This window comes from Rhinoraja longicauda, chromosome 2 (assembly GCF_053455715.1).
Source record: "Rhinoraja longicauda isolate Sanriku21f chromosome 2, sRhiLon1.1, whole genome shotgun sequence".
In the NCBI taxonomy this organism is placed as follows: domain Eukaryota; kingdom Metazoa; phylum Chordata; class Chondrichthyes; order Rajiformes; family Arhynchobatidae; genus Rhinoraja; species Rhinoraja longicauda.
This window is the reverse complement of record NC_135954.1, coordinates 9921889-9941958: the sequence shown is the minus strand read 5'-3', so window position 1 is coordinate 9941958 and position 20070 is coordinate 9921889. Positions and strand designations below refer to the sequence as shown.

Genomic DNA, 20070 nt, shown 5'->3' with positions numbered 1-20070 from the left:
GGGAGGAAATTCAAACTTGTGACTGATCACAAACCCCTGCTAACACTGTTTGGAGAACACAAAAGCCTGCCTACCATGGCTGCAGCTCGAATCCAAAGATGGGCAATAATTCTCTCTGCCTATGATTATCACATTGAGTACTGTGCCTCAGGGAAACATGGTAATGCAGATGGCCTCTCAAGAGTTCCGCTGCCTGACACAAACGACGCAGGGACCACAGCCATCACTGACAGCGTATACACACTGTTAACTGAACATCTTGAGCAGGCTCCACTGAACGCAGACCAAGTGGCACGTGCAACACGCACAGACAACGTGTTGTCAAAGGTGCTGAAATTTGTCATGGATGGCTGGCCTGCTGAAGTGGATGAGACTCTGAAAGCTTTCCACACGCGTAGATGTGAACTTTCAATAGAGCGAGGATGTGTCCTGTGGGGCACCAGAGTGGTGATTCCTGAAAAGTTGCGAAAAACTGTTTTAAAGGAGCTGCATTCTGGCCATCCAGGAATTGTGAAAATGAAAGCACTAACACGCAAGTACGTATGGTGGCCTAAAGTTGATGCAGAGGTGGAGCAAGTTTGCAGAGCATGTGAGTCATGTCAATTGGAGCAAAGGATGCCTCGTCAGGTGCCTTTGCATCCATGGGAATTTCCTGGCCAGAGCTGGAAAAGACTACACATAGACTTTGCTGGTCCATTTTTGGGACACACTTTCATGTTGGTGGTGGATGCTTACTCCAAGTGGTTGGAGGTGTTTAAAATGTCTAGCATCACATCACAAGCCACTATCACACGACTGAGAAGACTGTTCGCAGCTTATGGATTGCCGGAGCACATTGTCACGGATAATGGAACGCAGTTCACGTCAGAGGAGTTTAAAAACTTCATGCAGCAGAATGGAATCCTTCATTCTACAAGTGCTCCTGGTCACCCTGCCTCGAATGGCCTGGCAGAACGGTACGTTCAGTCATTCAAGGGTGGAATGAAAAAGCTGACACACACCACAATGGATGTGGAGGACAGGGTCTCCATCTTTTTGATGCAGTATCGCACCACACCAAACTGCACTACTGGTCAGTCACCTGCTGACCTGTTTCTGAACAGACACGTGCGCACCCGTCTGGATTTCATCTGTCCGGACACAGCAGCCGCTGTTCGTAAAAAACAGTACAAGCAGAAGTTTCACCATGACCTCCGTGCAGCAGACAGGTGTTTCTCAGTGGATGACCCAGTGTATTTATACAATACGGCTGGGGGAGGACGCAAATGGATTCCTGGAGTCATAGTGGATCAAACAGGACCGGTGTCTTACAAAGTACAAGGAGGAGACACCGACATCACCTACAGGAGACATGGAGATCAGCTGAGATTCAGAGTCATGGGAGATGGACTGGATCAGGACACTGAAAACTCAACCACTGACACTTCTGCACCGAGCCAACCCGCACAGCCGGAGGACATGTCATCATGCAGCGAGCCAGGGACTGTGGACCGTACAGCTGCAGCTGCTGCGCCGCTGAGTCCACGCCGATCATCAAGGGTCAGGAAGCCTCCAGACCGCTATGTTCCTGCCTTCTCCCCATACCCCCCGACTCCGCTATCCTTAAGAGCTCTATCTAGCTCTCTCTTGAATGTTCCTTCATCCACACTTCTAATTTTCTTGCTCCACCACTGGTTCCACAGTGAGGCAGCTGACCCGAAGGGCCCGTTTGCATGCTCTGCAATTCTACGACTGTTCCAGTCCTCTCTTCCGCTTTGTATGCTGGAACAGAGACAATGTAAGCAGTTTTGGGCCCCATATCCAAGGAAAGATGTGCTGGCATTGGAGAGGGTTCCAGCGGAGGCTTAGAAAATGAGTGTGTTAACATATGATGAGCATTTGACAGCACTGGGCCTGTCCTCGCTGGAGTTTAGAAGGATGAGGGGGGGACATTGAAACATAGCGAATAGTGAAAGGCCTGGATATTGTGGATGTGGAGGGGATGTTTCCACAAGCGGTAGAGTCCAGGACCAGAGCTTCAGAATAAACTGACGTACCTTTAGAATGGAGATGAGGAAGAATTTCTATCGTGGGTGGCGAATCCGTGGAATTCACTGCCATAGATGGCTGTTGATGCCAAGTCATTGTGTATTCTAAAGGCACAGATTGACTGAATCTTGATTAGTACGGGTGTCAGGGGTTATGGGGAGAAGGCAGGAGAATGGGTTTGAGAAGGATCAGCCATGATTGAATGGCAGAGTAGACTTGATGGTCCAAATGGCCTAATTCTGCTCCGATAGCTTATGAAGGTTTAGAACTGTACAGCATGGATACAGGCCTTTCAGCCCACCTTGCCCATGCCCAGAAACCCGGGTTCAACCCTGACTACGGATGCTGTCTGTAGAGAGTATGTATGTTCTCCCCGTGACCTGCGTGGGTTCTCTCTGGAATCTCCAGTTTCCACACTTTAAAGATGTACCGGTATGTGGGTTAATTGGCTTGGGTGTGTGTAGGACAGTGTTAGTGTGTGGGGATTGCTGGTCGGCACAGACTCGGTGTGCTGAAAGACCTGTTTCCACGCTGTATCTCTAAACTAAACAAAGATGATGTCACACCTGTTGAGTTACTTCAACACTTTGTGCCTTTTTTTGTTGTAAACCAGCATCTGTAGTTCCTTATATCTACGTCTTCCTTGTGTCTTGTATCTTCTGTAAGAAATGCTAAACCCCTTGCCTCCTGGTCTTTGAACAACCTGCAGATGGGAACAGCTTCCCTTTACAACTCAATCACAACCTCTTCCAACCTTGGACCAAATACCATACGCCCAGCTTGCAAATTAAATCCCTGCTTATGTTGCCTCGGCAAGGCCACCAGCATAATCAAGGACAAGTCTCACCCCAGTCACTCCCTCTTCTCCCCTCTCCCATCAGGCAAGAGGTACAGAAGCGTGAAAACGCACACCTCCAGATTCAGGGGCAATTTCTTCCCAGCTGTTATCGGGCAACTCAACCATCCTATCACCAACTAAAGAGCAGTCCTGATCTACCATCTACCTCATTGGAGTATCTTTGATCAGATTTAACCTTGCACTAAACATTCAAGTGGTGCTTTTATTGTCACGTGTAAATGCACAGTGACATTCGTTTACATACAGTCCAGTACAGTATTCCTACGTGTGGGCGTGCCTTCCGGGCCCGGATTGGCCTCACCAGTCACTTCCGGACCCACAGTCACCAATCCTCCAACTGAAAGTGAAGTCATGGTCATCTTCGAACCCGAAGGACGAACAACAACAACAACAACAGTACAGTATTCCTATACTCAAACACATCCCTGACTGACAAACGTACAGAAATAGTCCACTGAGCCCGCTTGCAAGTGGCGCCATTTTCAAAGTCCCCACTCTAGTTCTTCTGCGATCCAGGCAAGCCCCAGGCTGCTGCAGGCCACCAGACATTGTCTCCCTTGGACGTGACGTCACTCCCCCCCGGCCCGTCCACCTTTGTGCCCTGGGGTGCCTCCCAGACGATTTTGAGGGTGCGGTAAGCCACACCCCCGGTCCCCTCTCCTACCGGACTCGCCCGTCGCTTCCATCATTGTCACCGGCTCCATCTTCCATTTCTCTATTCCCTATATCCTGTTCACTGGACAGCTTGATTGTACAATATTCCATATAGGCTTTCCGCTGACTGGATAAACGCAACACAAAAGCTTTTCACTGAACCTCGGTGTATGTGAGGCACGGTGGCGCAGCGGTAGAGTTGCTGCCTTACAGCGAATGCAGCGCCGGAGACTCAGGTTCGATCCTGACTACGTCTGTACGGAGTTTGTACGTTCTCCCCGTGACCTGCGTGGGTTTTCTCCGAGATCTTCGGCTTCCTCCCACACTCCAAACATGCGCAGTTATGTAGGTTAATTGACTGGGTAAATGTAAAAATTGTCCCTAGTGTGTGTAGGATAGTGTTAATGTGCGGGGATCGCTGGGTGGCGCAGACTCGGTAGGGCGAAGGGCCTGTTTTTGCGCTGTATCTCTAAATCTAAAAAAAAAATCTAATAAACTAAACTACCCTTGTCTCCATTTCACCTCTAGCCTTTGTCACTATTTTCACCCCTCACCTGCTAACGGAATCAGGGATATAGTCAAGTCAAGTCAATTTTATTTGTATAGCACATTTAAAAACAACCCACGTTGACCAAAGTGCAACGGGGTACTGATTTTGGATGATCAGCCATGATCATATTGAATGACGGTGCGTGCTCGAAGGGCCAAATAGCCTACTCCTGCACCTATGTTTCTATGTATCCACTTATCAATTGCTAAAATTTGCCCCGCCCCAACCTCTATTTTCCAGCTTTTTTGCGCTACTCCATCACTCTTAAGAAGGGCCCCGACCGGAAATTTAGTCTCCCATTTCCCTGCCCAGACGCTGCCTGACCCATTGAGTTCCTCCAGTTCTGTTTTTTCCCCCTCGAGTAAATTCCACCACTTTTTAAATTCAATGCCCAAGATATTCACATCCCTTCGAAAGTGTGGTGATCGGAATTGTGTACCATTCCAACTGTGGCCCGAACAATGTTTTGTACAGGTGGGTACACAACTCCCCCAACCTTGCACTCTGCAACTCAGTTTATGAATTTCAGATTCCCCATAGCTTTAGTAAAGCAATTTCACCCTGTCCTGCCAACTTCAATTAGTGCATTTACACACCGGGGGCCCTGTTCCCGCACGCCATCAACAGCAGTGCCATTTGGTCTGAATGATCTCTTGTTCTGCTGAAGGACATCTCTTCCCAATTCCCCATATTAAATGTATCTACCCGTCTCTAACCATTCAGTGCATCCACCTCATCTTTAGACTTCTGAGATACAGCGCGGAAACAGACACTTCGGACCACCGAGTCCGCGTCGATCAGCGATCACCCTGCACACCAGCCCACTGTCCTACACTTTTACCAAAGCCAATTAACCCACAAACCTGTACGTCTTTGGAGTGCGAGATGAAACCGGAGCACCCGGAGAAAACCCATATGGTTTTTAGATTTTTTAGATTTAGAGATACAGCGCGGAAACAGGCCCTTCGGCCCACTGGGTCCATGCCGCCCAGCGATCCCCGCACATTAACACAATCCTACACACACTAGGGACAATTTTTTTTACATTTGCCCAGCCAATTAACCTACAGACCTGTACATCTTTGGAGTGTGGGAGGAAACCGAAGATCTCGGAGAAAACCCACGCAGGTCACGGGGCAAACGTACAAACTCCGCACAGACGGCGCCCGTAGTCAGGATCGAACCTGAGTCTCCGGCGCTGCATTCGCTGTAAGGCAGCAACTCTACCGCTGCGCCACCGTGGTCACAGGAAGAATGCACAAACTTTGTACAGATAGTATCCATAGTCAGGAATGAACCCGGGTCTCTGGCGCTGTAAGGCAGCAACTCTACCGCTGCGCCTTTTGGTCCATTTTTATCCTCTCTGATTCTAGGCTTTACATTCTCTGCACATTTTGAAACATAGTCTGCCCATTTCCATCCGCAGATGTTGTCTTACCCACCGAGTTCCTCCAGCACTTGTTTTTTTTACTCAAGTACAATCCCTCACTCTCGGAACCAACACCTAAGACTGCCACGTTCATGTCTAATCATAAATACATTTCAAAAAACAATTAGTCAGAGCATTAAAGATAGACCAAAATGCTGGAGTAACTCAGCGGGTCAGGCGGCTTCTCTGGAGAAAAGGAGTATGTAACATTTCGGGTCGAGACCCTTCTTCAGACCTTCTTAGTCATAGCACTGACCACTGAATCTCACCACATCTGACACAGTCCAGTCTGGGGGGAAAATACATTCTGTACTGTTCTCTAGTTGTCTGCCTCAGAGTTTACTCCTTGCTCAGGATGCTACTGACCATTTAGTTCCAAGGACCTCTGTTTTACTTCACAAGTTCACAAGTAATAGGAGTAGAATTGGACCATTTGGCCCATCAAGTCCACTCCACCATTCAATCATGGCCGATCTCTGCCAAATAATCCCATTTTTCTACCTTCTCCCCACAATCCTCGACACCCATACTAATCAAGAATTTGTCTATCTCTGCCTTAAATTATCAACTGACTTGGCCTCCACAGCCCTCTGTGGCAATGAACTCCACAGATTAACTACCCTCTGACTAAAGCTGTTCCTCCTCACCTCCTTTCTAAAAGAGCACCTTTTAATTCTGAGGCTATGATCTCTGGTCCTAGACTCTCCCACGAGTGGAAATATCCTCTCCTCATCCATTCTACCCAAGTCTTTCATTATTCTGTAATTTCAATGAGGTCCCCCCTCAACCCTCTAAACTCCAGCAAGTACAGGCCCAGTGCTGTCAAACGCTCATCATATACTAACCCACACATTCCTGGAATCATTGATCAGCTTATCAAATGCCTTCTGACAACCCATGTAAACAACATCCACTGCATTCCTTTTCACCATCTCAATTACTTCATTTCTTTTGTTAAATTGAGTTAGTCAAACACAAATAGTCTTTAGCAAAGATAGACAAAGTGCTGGATGAACTCAGCAGGCCAGGCAGCATCTCTGGAGAGAAGGAATGGTGATGTTTCGGGTTGAGACCCTTCTTTAGACTGAATCGGGGAAAGGGAAAACAAGAGATGTAGAACAAATGAATGAAAGATGTGCAAAAAAAGTAATGATGATAAAGGAAACAGGCCATAGTTAGCTGTTTGCTGGGAGAGAACAAGAAGCTGAGGTGATTTTCCACTAGAGGGTGTTTCCACTAGTAGGAAAGTCTGGAAACAGAGATCATAACCTCAGAATTAAAGGACGTTCTTTTAGGAAGGAGATGAAGAGGAATTTCTTTAGTCAGAGGGTGGTGAATCTGAGGAATTCTTTGCCACAGAAGGCTGTGGAGACCAAGTCAATGGATATTTTTAAGGCAATGATAGATAAATTCTTGATTAGTACGGGTGTCAGGAACTATTGATAGAAGGCACAAGAATAATAATAATAATAATATTCATTTATTGTCATTGCAACGAGTACAACGAAATTAAAAAATAGCCAATCCTGACGGTGCGTACAAACATATATGCAATAAATGCAAAACAAATAAATACATAAATACAATTATATTAAGTACAAGATTTTTTAACGGTGTTGCCTAGTGCAAAGGTAGTGTTCAGTTCTCGTATGGCCCTGGGGTAAAAACTGTTCTTAAGTCTGTTTGTTCGGGATTTGATCGACCTGAAACGTCGACCAGAGGGCAGATGAACAAACAGACGGTGGCCGGGGTGGGATGGATCTTTTATTATTTTGCCTGCTCTACTGAGGCAGCGTAGGCTGAACAGGTGCTCCAGGGAGGGCAGTGAGCAGCCGATGATCTTCTGGGCCGTCGTGATGACCCTCTGAAGGGCCTTCCTGTCCTTTTCTGAGCAGCTGGCATACCATGTGGTTATATAGTATGCCAGCACACTCTCGATGGAGCAGCGATAGAAGGACAACATGAGCTTCTCCTGCAGGTTGGTTTTCCTGAGGATCCTCAGGAAGTGGAGTCTCTGCTGTGCCTTCTTTACTGTGGTGATGGTGTTGGTAGACCAGGTAAGATCCTCTGCGATGTGCGTACCCAGGAACCTGAAAGCTGGTACCCTTTCCACACAGACCCCATTGATGTAGAGTGGGTCGTAATCTCCACTGGTTTTTCTAAAGTCAATTATAAGTTCCTTTGTTTTGGAGGAGTTCAGGACCAGATTGTTCACGGAACACCATGCTGCCAGCCTTTGGATTTCATCCCTATAGGCTGTCTCATCTCCTTCTGAGATGAGTCCAACCACAGTCGTGTCATCCGCGAACTTGATGATGGTGTTGGTGGGATGGGTGGGGGCGCAGTCGTGAGTGTAGAGGGAGTAAAGGATGGGGCTCAACACACAGCCCTGTGGTGAGCCGGTGCTCAGTGTAATGGTGGAGGAGAGGTGAGGACCTATTTTGACGGTCTGGGGGCGGTTGGTCAGGAAGTCCTTGATCCATTGGCAGATGGTTTGGGAAAATCCAAGGTCGGAAAGTTTGGTGACCAGTCTGCTCGGGATGACCGTGTTAAAGGCAGAGCTGAAGTCGAGGAAGAGCATCCTCACATAGCTCCCCTGGTGTTCAAGGTGGGTCAGTGCAGTGTGAAGAGCAGTGTCGATGGCATCCCCTGTAGACCTATTTGCTCTGTAGGCAAACTGGTGTGGGTCGAAGGTGGGTGGGAGGCTGGCTTTGATGTGCTGCAGGACCAGTCTCTCGAAGCACTTTGTGATGACCGGTGTGAGTGCTACCGGACGGTAGTCGTTAAGACCGCTGATGACAGACTTTTTCGGCAGTGGGATGATTATGGCGGACTTCAGGCAGGGAGGGATGGTGGATTTTAAAAGGGACAGGTTGAAGATTTTTGTGAAGACCTCAGATAATTGGTCTGCACATTCCCTCAGGAGGAAGAGATAGATCAGCCATGATTGAATGGCAGAGTAGACTTGATGGCCCAAATGGCCTAATTCTGCTCCTATCACTTATGACTTGGGTGGGGGAGGGATGGAAAGAGGGGGGAATGCAGGTGTTACTTGAAGTTAATCCGTGCTGATTCTTCTTTACCAATTTAAACTTCTCCAAAAATGACGTGGAACAGATTTAGCTCCTTCACTGTCACCAAAGCTGAAGCATATTATGTTTAATTGAAGATAGGCACGAAATGCCGGAGTAACTCAGCGGGACATTTTTAATTGATCTCTGGTTGTTATTATGATGTACAGCCAAGCAAAATATTAAAATTCCAACTCATGGAGGCATGACAAAAAAAAAAACTTGTAACCATCGACTCAAGTCCTCCAATGTCCAAACGTAAAAGTAGCTAAGTTTACAGTTAACTGTATAGTTTACTTGGCAACAAGTTTCTACTTAAAACATCCCAGGCCAATGTGGCCATCGAACAATTATTTTGTAATGTTTGGTCTCTACTCTTGCAGCAACTTTCTTCCAAAGGCTACGTACAAGATGTTGCAACGTAACGGCCTTGTGAAAGCCTTGATTAAAACCCAGCAACAAGGTATGGCTGCCTATAAAATAAATGTGAGGCGGAATAAACTAAATTCACAAACATTAAAAAAGAATGGCTCCAGCAGTCTTCACAAGATCATAAGTCAAGTCTGCTCTGCCATTCAATCATGGCTGAACTATCTTTCCCTCTTAACCCCATTCTCCTGCCATCTCCCCATAACCCCTGACACCTGTACCAATCAAGAATCTGTCTATCTCTAACTTAAAAATATCCATTGACTTAGCCTCCACAACCTTCTGTGGCAATGAATTTCACAGATTCACCTCCCTCTGATTAAAGAAATTCCTCATCTCCTTCCTAAATGAACGTCCTTTAATTCTGAGGCTATGGCCTCTGATCCAAGACTCTCCCACGAGTGGAAACATCCTCTCCACATCCACTCTATCCAGGCCTTTCACTATTCAGTAAGTTTCAGTGCCCCTCATCCTTCTGAACTCCAGCAAATAGAGACCCAGTGCCGTCAAATGCTCATCATATGTTTCCCCACTCATTCCTTGACGGGCCGAATGGTCTAATTCTCATCCTATCGCTTATGAATCAAGTCTATTCCGCCATTCAATCATGGCTGATTTATCTTTCCCTCTCAACCTAATCCTCCTGCCTTCTCCCCATAACCTTTGACACCCTTACTGGTCTTTTGAGGAGTACAGATAGGTGTGGCGATGCCATTTAGTCACACCAAAGGCTCCCTGCACCATTGTTAATTTGCCTGCCATTTTAAGACAATAGACAATAGGTGCAGGAGGAGGCCATTCGGCCCTTCGAGCCAGCACCGCCATTCAATGTGATCATGGCTGATCATTCTCAATCAGTACCCCGTTCCTGCCTTCTCCCCATACCCCCTGACTCTGCTATCCTAAGAACTCTATCTAGCTCTCTCTTGAATGCATTCAGAGAATTGGCCTCCACTGCCTTCTGAGGCAGAGAATTGCAGAGATTCACAACTCTAACTGAAAAGGTTTTTCCTCATATCAGTTATAAATGGCCTACCCCTTATTCTTAAACTGTGGCCCCTTGTTCTGGACTCCCCCAACATTGGGAACATGTTTCCTGCCTCTAACGTGTCCAACCCCTTAATAATCTTATACATTTCGATAAGATTTTAGAAGATATTTAATGTCCTTCTGCATCGTGCAAAGATGAACAAGTCAGTAGCTTGTCTTGAAAACCTTATCAAAACCTGACCTAACAGCTCTGTGGAATTTCAGCGCAAGCAAAACAAAGGCTTCTCAACTTTAAACAAAATACAACAGAACTACGTTCAGACATTAAACCATTCCACTATGCAGCAAGTTTTAAAGTCAGCAAAGCAAACATTGCAGAATTTATTAAAGGTTTTTATAACCATAATGAAAGCAAAAGAGCAACTATAGTGAGCAGAAGTCTCCAGAAATGGGCATCTCGACTTGGACGAACAAGCCAAAGCAAATAAAACATTAAATATTTCGCTGCGGCTTTGAAAACTGACAGTATAGGCAAAAATTGGAAAAATAACCAAAGGTTGGAGACTACATAGGCTGATTCTGCTCTTGAGAAGGCTACGGGTAGCTTAAAGGACTTTTTAAAACATGAAAGATTTTACAGTATATAATGCAAAAAGAAAGTGTTTTATTGACAGGAAGAGTAGACAATAGAAGAATAAGACAGTCACCAAGTGTGACAAGAATGTGGAACTTAAGAGAACAGTTAACACCAATGGAATAGATGTATTAAGTTCATAAGTCATAAGAGCAGAATTAGGCCATTCGGCCATCAAGTCTATTCCACTATTCAATCATGGCTGATCTATCTCTCCCACTCAACCCCATTCTCCAGCCTTCTCCCCATAACTCCTGACACCTGCACTAATCAAGAATCAGTCAATCTCCGCCTTAAACAATGACTTGGCCTCCACTGCCGCCTGTGACAATGAATTCCACAGATTCACCACCCTCTAAAGGAATTCCTTCTCATTTACTTTCTAACGGTATGCGTCCTTTTATTGAGGCCAAGCCCTCCTCTGGTTCTGGACTCTCCCACCAGTGGAAACATCCGCTCCACATCGACGCTGCAGGCTTTTCACTATTCAATAAGCTTCAAGGAGGGTCCCCCCTCATCCTTCTAAAATGTTCTTGGCAAATACAGATGCAAAGTACACATTTAGAACCTTGCCTACATCCTCTGACACTCCATTGGCAAATTCCCTAGTTTTTGGACAGCAAACGCGAGGGATTTTTCTTTCATCTAATTTGTCAATGACATTTCGTGGCCTCTTTTGGCCTTTCCAATTGCCTGCTCAGGTTCTTTCCTGCTTGCTTTCTATTGCTCAAAGGCCCTGATTTCATCTTCCTGAACCGTGTATGTGCTTCCTTTCTCTTTTTGACCAAATTTGGCATCCTCACCACAACCTACGACCCATCAGCATGAACAATGAATAATCCAATTTCAAGCAATACAACCCATTTTCTTCCCCCATCCCTCAACCCCACTGCACACACATTTCGCCCACCGATTCACTGGATGCATTCAAAAGAGAGTTAGATAGAGCTCTTGGGGCTAGCGGAATCAAGGGATATAGGGAGAGGGCAGGAACAGGGTACTGATTGTGGATGATCAGCCATGATCGCAGTGAATGGCGGTGCTAGCTCAAAGGGCTGAATGGCCTACCCCTGCACCTATTTTCTATGTATCTATAATGCTGAGGTGCTGGTAAGGTCGCATTTGCATTACAGAGAGCAATTTTGGGCACCATATCTGAGGATGGATGTCCTGGCTCTGGAGAGGATCCAGAGGTTTACAAGAATGATCAGAGGAACAAGTGGGTTAACCTATGATGAGCATTCGTCGGCACTGGGCCAATACTCGCTGAAGTTTAGAAGAATGAGGGGGGACCTCATTGAAACAGACAGAATAGTGAAAAGCTTGTATAGAGTGGACGTGGAGAGGATGTTTCCACTAGTGGGGGAGTCTAGGATTAGAGGTCATAGCCTTAGAATTAAAGGGCGTTCTTTTAGGAAGGAGTTGAGAAGCAATTTCTTTAGTCAGAGGGTGGTGAATCTGTGGATTTGTTTGCCACAGAAGTCTGCGGAAGCCAAATCAATGGGTATTTTTATGGCAGAGCTAGATCGATTCCTGATTAGTAGAGGTGTCAGGGGTTATGGGGAGAAGGCAGGAGAATGGGGTTAGGAGGGAGAGATAGATCAGCCATGATTGAATGGCGTAGAACTGATGGGCCGAATGGCCTCATTTGCTCCCATCACTTATGACATTATGAACTCACAGCCCTGCTCCTTTCCCTCCGTACTCCCATCTCCCATCCGAGCGCCCTAATTCCCTTTTGTCACCTCCAATCCCTAAATAAAATTGATGTGCAGAAGGTTCTTGGGGTCCAACTCCCCGAAAGTGGCAACACAAGTAGAAAAGACCAGGAAAGAAAGACTTATAGTAATCTTGCTGTCATCAGTCAGGGCACTTGTAATAAGCATCGTGAAGTTATGCTGCAGCTTTTCGGAATTTGCTTAGGCCACACTTGGAGCATTGTATGCAGTTCTGGTTGCTTCATTACAGGAAGGATGTGAAGGCTTTGCAGAGGCTGCCGAAGTGGTTTATCAGAATGCCGTCTGATTAGAGAGTATTATCTCGATGGAGAGGTTGGACAAACTAGGATTTTTTTTTCCTCTGGAATACCGGTGGTTCAGGGGAGGCTTCTATCAGAAGCATATAAAATTCTGAGAGGCAGAGATTGGGTAAACAGTCAGTACTCCTTGCCCCCAGGGTGGAAATGTCAAAGACAAGTGGGGATACCTTTGTGGTCAGAAGTGGAGTGATATGTAGGACACAGCGAGTGGTGGGTAGCTGGATCACACTGTCAGGAGTGGTGGCGAAAGCAGATACTTAGTGGTGCTCAAGGGGCTTTAGAGAGACCAAGTATGTCCAAGGAATGGAGGGGTATGGATCATGTGAAGGCGGAGGAGATTAGTTTAACAAAGTTTTGTGGGCTGAAGATCCTGCTCTTGTGCAGTTTTACTATGTTCAAATTCACAACGGAAAGGAGTTATGGGTCACAGCAATATACGTGGACAAGGAAAGATGAAGAGAGGGGTCGGGAGTGGAGCATTAATGCTGACATTAACTGTTTGGGCCAAGCAGCCAAATTCTGTTTCTGGTCCCAGACTCTCCCACTACTGGACACACAAAGCTGGAGTAACTCAGCGGGTCAGACAGCACCTCTGGAGAAAAGGAATAGATGACGTTTCGGGTCGAGACCCTTCTTCAGACTGAGTCAGGGGAATGGGAACGAGAGATATCGACGGTGATATAGAGAGATATGCTATCTGTCCCCCTGAGTTACACCGGCTTTTTGTGTCTTTCAATTTACAAGCTACAAACTGCTATCTTGCCACCTTTGTAGTTAAGATGTATTTTGTGTCTTTCAATTTGACAAGCGACAAACTGCTACCTTGTCACCTGAGGAGTTAAAGAGCTTCCTCTTTTTTTTTTTAAATATCAAAAAAAGGCAAGAGCTATGCAGTCCAGTTGGGCAACCAGGAGCATAACAACACTAAGCCAAATTCAGTCAGTACATGCATTTCTGAAAGTAGTATGCTGATACTCATATTGGTAACATTCCCACATAACATTACCAGATCGTAAGCAACTTACAAAAAGGGCAGCTCTGAAAGAATTAAACTATGTATTCAATTCTCACATCTTAACACCAAATCAGAGGATGAAACACATGACCACCCTTTGCTACCTCAGCGTTTGAAATCACACGGAAGTTTCCTCTCTTCTGCCCATCCCCTAGACTGCAGTGCATCGTCCAGAAGGCTCAAACTCTGGGAAGAGGGACTAGAGAAAACTCCAGAAGACATTCACATGGCAATCGATCCCTCTGAGAAACTACCACCAGGTTCCGACCAACCGTGGATAACCTGGCACAGTCTCAACAGACGTGGGGAGGAGCAAATCGAGCATGCTGAAGTGGGGATATACTGAAGATGTGGCAGACTGAGAGTGCGGACGGGGCCTCCAAACTATGGAACATATCCTGAGCTGTAACATGCTGCACGACACACGCACAGTAAAGGATCTTGCTGAGGCCAACGACGTGGCACTAAAATTTGCTCGCTATCGGCAAACAGTTGTGTGATGACAGAAATTAAAAAAACCACCAAATTTTGTGAAATGTGACCAACCATACTTACCACTAGATATGGTAAATTGTTCTTCACCCTGAGCAATTTACCATATCTACCACATCTACATTTGTAGCATACAGATATCTAGCAAATGGAAAGTTTAAAATCAGGCGTACATAAACTAAAGAAGCAATTCGACGGGTACATGGATAGGAAAGGTTTAGAGGGATATTGTCCAAACACAGTCAAGTGGACTAGTGTTGAAGGAACATGTTGGTCGATGTAGGCATGTTGGGCCAAAGGGACTGGTTCCACACTGTATGGTTCCATGAACATCACTGGTCAAAATCTAGCTATTTTTTTTAAAGTTAAGAACTTTAGCTAAAGTGCATGGGACAACATACAAATTTAAGTTATTTAGAACGAAGAGTAATTTGACATCCCTAGTAGTAGGGAAGGAAATAATCCCAAACCCAATGGATTATTAGAATATAACCCTTCGCACTTCTCCACCATTCATTGAGAGTATGACTGGTCAGCTATTTCAGCCTACTTCCCAACCCCTATCCCCAGATCCTCGATTCCTTTGACTCAGAACCATTGATCAGCGTTCTGAATGAACACAATGAGTAAGGTTCATTTGAACTCCAGGCCAGAGAATTCCAAAGTTTCAGCAGCCTCTGAGTGGCAATTTTTCCCCTCAATTAGTTCAACAGGGCCAGCCCTTTATTTGGGGAAGATGTCTTCTGGTGCTTGACTTTCAGCCAAGGGAAATATCCTCCCCAAATTGTAGTCTGGCAGTTCACAAGTTATAGGAGTAGAATTTGGCCATTTGACCCATCAAGTCCACTCTGCCATTCAATCATGGCTCATCTCTGCCTCCTGATCCCATTTTCCTGCCTTCACCCCATAACCCTTGACACCCGTTCTAATCAAGAATGTGTCTATCTCTGCCTTAAAATATCCAATGACTTGGCTTCCACAGCCCTCTATGGCAATGAGTTCCACAGATTCACTAACCTCTGACTAAAGAAGTTCACTTCACCTCCTTTCCAAAGGAGCGCCCTTTAATTCTGAGGCTATGACCACTGGTCCGAGGCTCTCCCACCAGTGGAACATCCTTTCCACATCCACTCTATCGAATGCCTTTCATTATTCTGTAAGTTTCAATGAGATCCCCCTCAACCTTCTAAACTCCAGCGAGTACAGGCCCAGTGCTGTCAAACCCTCATCATATGCTAACCCACTCATTCCTGGAATCATTCATGTAAATCTTCTCTGGATCCTCTCCAGAGCCAGCACATCTTTCCTCAGGTATGGGGCACTAATTTGCACAGTCTCTTCAACAATTTTAAAGTGTCAACAAAATTATCCCTCATGCCTCAGATTTCTACAGGCGACAGTCAACTCAACCTCTCCTCAACCCCTCCTTGGAACAAGCCTATTGAACCTTCGCTGCTCTCCCCTCTGTTCATATGTTCATAAATGATAGGAACAGAATTAGGCCATTTGGCCCATCAATTCTATGTTTCTTCTATGTTTCTAAGTCTCCACCATTCAATCATGGTTGATGTATCGCTCCTTCCAAACCCCATTCTCCTGCCTTCTCCCCATAACCCCTGACAACCATACTAATCAAGTAGTTATGGCATGTACATTTTTTAGGGAAAGAGATCAAAGCTGTATTCGATCATCAAGAGATTGCCTCAGACATGCAACATAAAATTGGTCACTTGTGATTAGGTTTGCAAAATGAATATTTTAAATTTGAAACCGGAATAAGCAGAAGACATTTTGAAATGTCTGCTGGCTGAAGCACCGTGCTTAATTAGAGCTCCTTGCTGCTTTAAAACAGTGAAGAAGATAGTTACACATAATTTAAACAGTTGCTTGAAGTTAACTAAACTGGATCGCATTCTATTAACATTTCAAATTGCTGCAAACTTCATCTAAAACTGAAACACCCGAACAAAAAAAACAACTGTTCGCCCAGTCATAGTTTGGAAGGTTTCCCCTCAAGAGTGGACTGATGGCACCTTGCAAAGTAAGTCCATACCACCCAGCACACCAAGTTTGACTGGAATATTTAATATCAGGTGCACATAAACCATTTCTAATCAATTAAAATGTATTTATGTTGCAGCAAACATAAATTATTTCATGGGAATTCGTGTCTTTTGAAATGAAACTTTTAGGAATTGCCTGAAGAAACTAAAACTAAGAAACATCTGTTTGTTGAAAGTGAGGTGAGGTGGGGGGGGGGGAAGCAAAATGAAAGTATTACACTAAATCAACACAACTTTAATAAATACTAGACAAAGTGGACCCGTTGGGCCCAAACTTCTCCTGCAGCACCCTGTCCTCCCCCTTCCCTCCTCCCCTCCTTTTAAACTTTAAAATGTGAATAACTTTAAAAATATAAGACCGATTTCAATAAAACTACTTGCATTATCACTAAAGTGACAACGGTTAGTAAGGTGGGCCTAACATTGTCGCGCTATCGTGTACCGTTTTGGCTGAAGTTCAGTCACAAACAAGATAAATTTCCGGCTGTATATATATATATATATATGATAACAAACGAGAGTTTTAGTATATAGATGATTTGGACAAGGCCGTCTATGCACATCATGAGAGGATTTATTTTTCTTCGTGCATTTTGCGCCACGTTTTGCCCTGACCTGTGTGAACTTCTGAACATTTTAAAGTGGAAGAGGACAGGAGGAAATAAAATCAGATGTTCGAGAAGGGTTGAGGGGTGGCTCGAATGGAGAGAGGCTGAGAAGGGAAGGGTGGTGTGGGGGTGGGGGGATTTAAGTCAGGGCCTGCACTTGCTGTGGTGGTGGCGGCGGTGGTGGTTTGCAGGCACTCTAGGTAGGCCCTTGTGGACACACGCGGCGGGCGCCACCGTCGATCTGCCTGCCCTTGCCCAGCCTTGCCTGTCCGGCTCAGCCTTCAACCCCCTCCCTCCCTCCCTCCCTCCCTCCAGCACCCTGGGGTGGGGTGGAAGAGAGGAGCTGATGATGGGGAAAAGGGGCGCCGACATCAAGGGGCCTTGAGTGGGATGAACCCCCCGGCCTGGGGGGGGGGGGGGGGGGGAGAGAGAGAGGGGGGGGGGGGGAGGTGTGAGGTAAATGTCTGGCCTGGGGGAGAGAGAAGGGGGGGAGGTGTGAGGTAAATGTCTGGCCTGGGGGGGAGGTGTGAGGTAAATGTCTGGCCTGGGGCTGCCCGAGGGATCAGAGAGGGCCCGGGGAGGAGGAGATGGAGGGGGAGAGATGGGGAGATGGAGGAGAGGAGGGGGATGGGGTAAAAGCATGGCCGGATGAATGAACCGAAAGCCGGTGGGGGGGAGGAAAGAAGGGCGAGGATGAGGTAAATGCCAGGCCCGGCTGAATGAACCGGGGGGGGGGGGTGAGAGAAGAGAGGGAACAGACCGGGGGGGGGGGGGGGGAGAGAAGAGGGAACAGGCCGGGGGGAGAGGGAACAGGCCGGGGGGAGAGGGAACAGGCCGGGGGGGGGGGGGGGGGGACAGGCCGGGGAGACAGAGAGAGAGAGAGAGAGGGAACAGGCCGGGGGGGGGGGAGGAGAGAAGAGGGAACAGGCCGGGGGGAGAGGGAACAGGCCGGGGGGAGAGGGAACAGGCCGGGGGGGGGGGGGGGACAGGCCGGGGAGAGAGAGAGAGAGAGGGAACAGGCCGGGGGGGGGGGGGGAAGAGGGCAAGGGTGAGGTAAATGCCAGGCCCGGCTGAATGAACCATAGATAGTCAGACCGGGGAATGGAAAAGGGGGGGGGGGGGGCGAGAGGGAACAGGCGGGGGGGGGGGGGAGACAGGGAAGGGCCTAGCCGGGTTGGAATGAATCGACAGTCGGGGGGGGGAGGTAAATGTCTGGGCCGGCTGAAGGTAACCGAGCGAGGGCCCCAGCCCCGGGAGAAGGAGGCCCTGAGGTAAAAAGAGGGGTGAATGGACCGAGGGGGGAGGGGGAGTGAGGTGAAAGTCTGGCCCGGCTGAGGGAAGCGAAAGGAGGGAGGGTTGGGAAGTAAAAGCCACGGCCGGCTGAGGGAGCCGGGCCGGGGGGGTGAGAGGAGAGGCGAGCCCCGGGCCAGAGAGGGGCGATGATCTGTCAACATCATCCTTTCGTCAAATACCCCCCCTCCCCTCGGGCCTCCCCTTCCACACTCGCTGCGGGCCCAACGACACACAACAAGCCCCGACTTACCGGAGTCCTGGCCGGCGACAAGCCCGCCCTGCGGGGACTGGAGCAGCCCCCCTCCCCCTCCGCCGCCGCTGCTACTTGAGTCAAGAGCCGGACCTCGGGGCTGCCATTGGCGGCGAACACGCTGTGGGCCGCCGGTCTCTCCAGTGCTGCTCCGGCCGGACTGTGCTGCTGCCTTCCTTTCCGCATATCTCTCACTCTAGCACTCTCTCTCTCTCTCTCTCGCACACACTCTCCCACACACACACACTCTCTCTCTCTCTCTTTCACCCCCTCTCTCTCTCTCTCACACTCACAACCAACCCCTCTCGCCACAAGCCGGCGGGATTTAATCTATTCGGTCCTCCTCTTCCCCCTTCACCGGGGGAAATAAAATAAAGATAGACAGAACAAATTCAACCAGCCCCCTCTCCTTCCTCCTCCTCCTACAGCGGGCAAATAAAATACAGAACAGAAAAAAAGCTCCCCCTCTCGCTCCTCCCTCTCTCTCTCTACCTTCCCCCTCCTCTCTCTCTACCTTCCCCCTCCTTTCTCTCTCCCCCTCCTTTCTCTCTTTCTCTCTCCCCCTCCTTTCTCTCTCCCCCCTCCTTTCTCTCTCCCCCTCTTTCTCTCTCCCCCTCCTTTCTCTCTCCCCCTCTTTCTCTCTCCCTCATCTTTCTCTCCTCTCTCTCTCTCTCTCTCTCTCTCTCCCCACCTCACTCTCTACCTCCTCCTCCACCAGGAAATAAAATAAAGAGAACAAAATAACAAAAATAACCTTTCACTGGGAAAATAAAGAACAAAATAACGACCACCCCCTAGTGCTAAGTGGGTGCAGACCGCCCCTTCCCATTAGTGACAAGGGTGCAAACTCCCCCTTGTGCCAAGTGGGGTCAGCCCCACTCCTCTTTGGGCCAAGTGGGTGCAAAGTAAGTGCAACGTGGAGCAGCCTCCCCTTCCCCCCCAATACCAATTGGAGAGAGGTCTCTCCCCCTCCCACTCTCCCCCACCCCCCCGGAGCGGCTGTGGGCTCAGTCACGGCAGCAGATTGAAGGCGAGGCACACAGACGCGAACGATTTAAAAGTCCCGAAAGCAGCCCCGAAGCTGTGAAAATGGTTCCAGGAAGCTGACGACGAATGAATGAATGAAGGCAGGGAGACACTTTTCGCGGGTAAAAGTCTCCCGCGAAACTCGCATTTCCCGCCATTTTTTCGAACATGATTTGCATGCCCCGCCCCATTCCGCCCCGTCACCAGCTGACCTGCCTTCCCATTGGTCGACAACGAGAGGGCAGGGCGGAGCAGATTCCGCCCCTTTCTCTACGTCATCCGCTCCCCGCCTTCCCATTGGCCGACAGGGAGGTTGCGGGGCGCTGGAGACGGGCGGGGAATCCCTCCGGCTTGCGAGGCTTCCCCCGTTGCCATGGCTCCGCGCACACGTCACGCCACGCCACGCCACGCTCTGACGTCAACAGGAGATTCCCTTTGACCTTCCTCCGCCGCCACTGCCGCGGGTCAAGAGTCAAAAGAGTGGGGGTTTTTTGTACAATGGCCCAAACACAACAATTAAATTCTTACTTGCAGCAGCGCAACAGAATATGTGAACATCGTACTCTGCAAACAATATAATAAGCGATAAACAAATTCAGTATACACTGAACTTTTATAGACAATAGACAATTGGTGCAGGA

At 47.8% G+C, this 20070-nt stretch overlaps 1 protein-coding gene across 1 annotated transcript in view; it reads right to left on the bottom strand.

Moving 5' to 3' along the window:
• LOC144608877 (transcription factor E2F3-like) overlaps window positions 1–18825 on the bottom strand; it is a 49433-nt gene extending 30608 nt beyond the window's left edge. Inside the window, exon 1 of the mRNA XM_078427090.1 lies at window positions 18404–18825. Coding sequence (XP_078283216.1) covers window positions 18404–18589 — 186 coding nt within the window. The 5' untranslated portion in view covers window positions 18590–18825. The remainder of the gene's footprint in view (window positions 1–18403) is intronic.
• Between the last annotated feature and the right edge of the window lie 1245 nt (window positions 18826–20070).